Below are 5,830 nucleotides of genomic sequence, written 5' to 3' on the forward strand. Positions count from 1 at the left end.
GGCCCGTGTTCATCTTGGAATCAATAATGACTCCAAGATCCCCAGCCGGTGCTCGCAAGGGGGTACCAGTGCTCCTGCCTGCCCCCCCCCCCTTCCGGTTGCCTGAGTGGGGAGCGCAGCCTGACAAGGTGTGCACCGGCACTCTCAGGGGGTGCACATGCACCCCCATACACTTCCTACATGTCGCCACTGTCTTGGTTGGTCTTGACTTCACACCCTTAGCTTATTTATTCATTCCAATCTGTGAAGAGAGTAAAAGTGGATCTACCTTGCAGCACAAACAATAAACCACTTCCAGCAAATCCCAGGATTCTGGCTAGCACTAAAGCCAAGCACCAATTCATCAATGTATTTCTAGTACACCCAGTACTGAGGTATCAGTGTTACCTGATGCAGGAAGAGCTGGTTTCTCATTCTGATTGTCTGGTCTAGAGAGGTCTATTTCTTCTCTTTCAGTTTCTCCTTTGCTTTTGCCTCCTGGATCTAAATCCCTGAAGAACTGAATGACAGAGGAATGCTGATGCTTGCCCTTTCCCACAGAGGATTTTATCCTTTGGATCTGGGTCATAAACAAGTGAAATGGGGATCTCTTCAGGAGGTCTTCTTCATACCCATTCTGAGGATCCTGTGAAGTTTCTTTCATGAGGTTGGGAAACACAGACAGAATTACTTTATCCCCACCACATCAAATTAATAAATACAATCAGAAATTGCTTAGCTAATTTCCAACCATTTTCTATATGTCAGGATCAATGCTGCAGTACTCACTGGAACAAATTCTGATATCAGCAATATCCCTCCCCACTCCAAAGAGAGATGCAGGTGCTTAATTCTGGCAATGCTCAGTGTTTTGCCCTGTTGGACCAAATGACACTGACTCCCAGCCGGGGAGGTGACACATTAGGCTGCTCCACTGGTAACCTACATAACCCTTTTGCTGAATCCAGTTAAGGGGGGCCTAGCTGGAGGGAAGAAGCAGGCTAAGACATCTCTGTTCCCTGGAGTTCTTAGGGAAAGGAGGAACCACAGTATTCTCTAATTTGTGTCCTGGACTGGCTCAGCACTCAGGGAACAAAGAGCATGCCTGTGCTAGAGAGCACAAGGATGCTCCTTCCCAAGCTGTCATCCACTCCTCAGACACAGTGAATTCAGTACGTGCAGACAAGTTCCCATTCACCTCAGCCAGGCTGCAATCATATGGAAAACAAACTAGATCTCACAGCTCTAAACAACAGTAATAAGCTGATATTTGGGGAAATTAGCCCTATAGCAACGCTCTTAATAGTGCAATGATACATAGCTAAATCTCCAAGGCTTAGGACAGAAGCTACACATGAACTGATATAAGTGATCAGAAACTGGCTCAAGTCTGCAACACAACAGAAGTTCAGTGCACAAAGACCGCTTTCAACATGGCCAAAAACAGATTAAGATGAACCTGAATGGATGTAGTATCAGATTTAACTGATTTAGGTTAACTTGGTTTATTCAACTTCTATCCCAGATCCCCTCCAGCTTCAAGTTAACTCACAGTCCCCCAGCATCCCAGAATGCTTTGCACCTCCCTCTGAAACCCCACCCTTGCAGAATAGGTGGACTAACTGTGGCTATCTGCTCCAGCCAAGCAGTCATGCTCTAGAGCCCTCTGGCTTCTGGCCTGAGCCACTGCAGGCATGTGGCTGCATTTCTGGAATCAAAAATGAATGTCTCTTCATTTGCTTATTGGTTCAATCTACAGAGATCAGACTAACCTGCAAAGATTGAATTGATTTAGCCTCAGGCTTTTTGACTTTCTATACTTAGCCCAGATAATAAGTCTCAGATAAACTTTTGGCCATAATCAGGGACTAAAACCCCTCATTGCCTTGCAATGAGCTGAATCTCAGTTGTAGAACCCAGGGCACATACAGATGTCCCAAGCTTCTTCAGGGCTCTATGAGGATAAAGGAAAGGAGCCATTGTCTGTAATTATGAACAGGAGCATAGTAACATTTGTTTAGTCAGCAAATTAATGTCTGAGAAATACCACATACTCTATTTATATTACTGGGGTCCAGGTAGGAGAAAGAGGTTCCCAAGCCTGCCTGTCATCCTGAAACGGCTAAAGGGTTCTGCTAACAGAATCAGCAGGGAAGCTGTCAGGGGTGTATTACCAAGAAGTACCCACAAAGCTTCACTCTCCTCCTATAATGATCCCAGGGTGCTGGGATGCAAGTGGTACAGAGCAAACGGTGGAGAACAGGAGTGGGGGAACTGGTTCATTTGTTTTCTCACGTATACAAAAGAACTTCCTCATAACCAAAGTGCTGCATAGCATAGGTTCTCCACTCTAAGGAACTGTGGGCACAATCCTTTGAGATTCCTTGGGACCACCCTGGTACCTTGCCCTTGGTATGGGCCTGCCTACCACCTAGTGTAGCCAGGCCTCAGCATTCAAGCCTCATGCATCTCTGATACCCCAGTATACCCAAGCTCAGTGATTCTCAATCTTTTTGGACTCAAGGCACACCTCACGGACTCGAGGCACCCTCCGTAACTTTTGTGAATTGAATGGCACCCATTTTCAAAAACTAGTTTATATATTACAGTGCTTGCCTCCTCGCACAGAGGGTGAGAAATAAGCCAGGCAAGGACAAGCCTAAACCTGTGTTCTTCTGCTTATATCCTCATACCTCCCACCACCCTTCAAAGGATTTTGTGGCACCCTCGGCTGCCACAGCACCCTGGTTGAGAATCACTGCATTAGCTATTCTATGGGCAATTGCCATGTCTTATACTTTAATAAGTTATTACAATGGAAGTCTTTAGGACCCCAAGAGATAGAGTGGGGAATGGATGTAGTATCGGATTTAACTGATTTAGGTTAAACACAAGATTCCAGTGACTGTCTGTAAACAGTTAGTCATCCTGGTGCTTTATGATTGGGTAAGATGATCCTAGCGAAGTCTATGGAAAAGTTCTTTCTGTATTTAGATAAGGTAGAAAAGCCTGTCCAGTTGATTTTACCAGTTAATTTCAGCTTTGATATAAGCTGTGCTTCTCTCAAAAGAAAAATAAAATGCCAAAATAACACCATAAATAAGGAGCTTCTCAAGTTTAGATTTCATATCATTTGACAGCAATTAATCTAAAGAAAAATGTTAGAGGCTGTTGGCAAACATGATTTTTATACACATGAAATATTTTTGATGCCATGTCCTTCTGTTGTATTGGGAAGTGACACAACAACCTAAGAGGTGAGAAAGGAACCCTTGTAAATAAAAATTACTAATTGATTACAAAGTTTTGGTCCAGTTTTTAATAATCTCTTAATAATTATGTCTCTCAAAAACAGCATGCAAGAACGATATAAAACTTACCTGACTTTAGACACACACACATTCATGCAAACACAAAATTTAAAGAAATTGTGTTATACTTGCAACCTTTCATGCACTGTAAGATTTTGTTATAAACACGGTAACATACCTGACCTTTCCATTTTTGGAATAATGGCTCAGTCACAACTTTTAAAACATTTTTCATGACTTGGTAAAACAACCCAAGTGTTCTGGAAGTGAAGTTCTCTCTTCTTTCAGCACCAGATTTTTCCCATTTTTTTTCCTTTTCACAGAGTTTGAAATCAGCTGCTCAGAAGGAATGATTGATTCAATGTAGTGTGCTGGGCTGCTCCTTCTACTGATCTGCCTTCATAATTGAATCAGGTCCCAGGAGATGTGTATAACACTCTTCTTTTTTGTTTACCAGGCTTTTAAATATGTTATTAGGTCTGATTTGGAATTATCCATTTTGATCTAGATTTCTTTTTTGGAATAATAATAAGAAAAAAATCAGGAAGTCATGCTCTGCCTTCTGCCTGCTACAGGTCGCTAGCAGCAGTTGTTGTGAGAAGGGCTGAGTCAGTTCATAGATCAAGTTACAAGGCTACCTAAAAAAAAAGCTCTTTGTTCACTCAGCCTCTTCTCCCAGTTCCGCACACATCAGAAATCCTGCTGAGCAGGATAGGCCATTAAAATAATTGTCATTCTTCAGTAGGGAATGTTTTCATGAGAGAGATTATAGGAAACTAGCACTCTTTTTTCATTTTAGGGACAGAAGAAGGTAAGATATTGGATCCATCCACTGCACCATATAATTCCATTTATACCATAAATGCATCTTGCTCCATGATAACACTAGACAGGTTTTTTCCATCATTACTCCTGCTGGGAGGTTATTCCAGAACCTCACTCCTCAGACTGTTAAAAACCTTCTTCTAATTTCTGACCTAAACTTATGGTCAGTTCATGTTCATTTTTGTGCCAACATTGAACTTGACCTTAAATAGCTCTTTCCCAACCCTGCTGCTTACCCCGATGTAGTTAGAGAGGGCAGTCATATTCCCTTTTTGACTTTGTTTCTCTAGGCTAGACAAGCCAAGCTCTTTCCGTCTCCTCTAATAAGACAGACTCTATTCCCCAGAACATCCTAGCAGCTTTCCTCTGTGCCGATTCCAGTCCGTATTCATTTTGAACAGAAGTGACCAGAACTGTACGCTGTAGTCGAGGTAAGGTACCTGAGTTCTGTTTTGCCTGCGTTAGGTTTGCTGAACCTCCATATTTAACTGTGAAACAATATAACATTACTCCATAGTAATCTAAAGATGTAGACACACTACCTTATTCATTACTTGTAGGCAATGATAGTCACAGATGGGCTAAGGACTGTATGGTTCATGGAGACTGGACTACTGTCATCTAGAGATATAATTCCTCCAGGGCAAGGGGGAGGCTTACTGATAGGTGGATATTTGGAAGTTTACTTTGCTACTACATGTATTAACTACTGGTATATATTATGAGAGTAAACAGAATATCTTCACTTCGGGACCATGAAGATGCCATATTATGTGACCATTAAACCCATTTACACAATATATCGTAGTAGGTAGAAATTAAGAAACTTGAGTTGCTGGATACCATAATCACAACAAGAGATCCACTGATAATAAACCATACATTCACCAGAATCCCCCTAGCCCAACAGAGATACTGGCAAACTGGAGACCATTTAGTAAAGAACAATTAAATTGATCAGTGTTACTGGAAGGATGCATTTAAAAGCAGTTGAATAGTTAAGGTAAAAGACAGGGAAATGAGCAAAAATAATCCTAGTCTGTAAATATTTTAAAGGTTTAAACAACAAGGAATTATCTTAGGTGATATTTGGGGATATATCTAAGAGCAAACAAGTTAAGATTAAGACAGTAAAAACTTGGGAATGAGTATCAGGCTAATCTTCCTGACAGTGAGCAGTATTAGGCTGTGAGACTGTCTCAATGAAAACGGTAGCAGCCCAGTAACATGGGATGTTTGCATTAGAGTGTAGAAAAGCCTAGAAAATGTGCTGCGATAAATAATTCTTCCCAGGCACAGAGGTGGATGGCATGGTCTAATACAATGGTTATCAACCCTTTTAGACTCAAGGCATCCCTCAGAAAATGGCAGTTCTTCGCTTTCACTCATCTCTTGACTAGGGAAAAATAATGAAGCAATTCTTCTGTTGCAGAGAACTCAGAAAGGCCACGATAGACCAAACTGCTTTTGACACTATGGATGCCTATTTGAAATCTCTGGGGTTATCTTGTGAATTATGCATACATGTTTGCACACACAGCAGTGCTAATATTGCATGTCACCCTTAGAAAGTTCTCATGGCACCCCAGGGTGTATGGCATCCTGGTTAAGAATCAGTGATCTAATAGGTCTTTTCTATTTCCAGCCACTACAAGGCATGAAGTAAGCCTTTATTGACCTTTACCATTCTTTAGCATTATCCAGCACCAGAAATT

General features: G+C 41.7%; 1 protein-coding gene across 2 annotated transcripts in view; it reads right to left on the reverse strand.

The window, feature by feature from the left end:
• LRRC31 (leucine rich repeat containing 31) overlaps positions 1-3,865 on the reverse strand; it is a 20,478-nt gene extending 16,613 nt beyond the window's left edge. For both annotated transcript variants that reach the window (XM_019503274.1, XM_019503273.1), the window contains exons 1-2: positions 3,469-3,865; positions 388-636 (exon numbers count right to left, since the gene is read on the reverse strand). In XM_019503274.1, coding sequence (XP_019358819.1) covers positions 388-636; positions 3,469-3,481 — 262 coding nt within the window. In that variant the 5' untranslated portion in view covers positions 3,482-3,865. The remainder of the gene's footprint in view (positions 1-387; positions 637-3,468) is intronic.
• Positions 3,866-5,830: the final 1,965 nt, after the last annotated feature.

Source organism: Gavialis gangeticus, unplaced genomic scaffold (assembly GCF_001723915.1).
Source record: "Gavialis gangeticus isolate Ggan-Ray unplaced genomic scaffold, GavGan_comp1, whole genome shotgun sequence".
In the NCBI taxonomy this organism is placed as follows: Eukaryota; Metazoa; Chordata; order Crocodylia; family Gavialidae; genus Gavialis; species Gavialis gangeticus.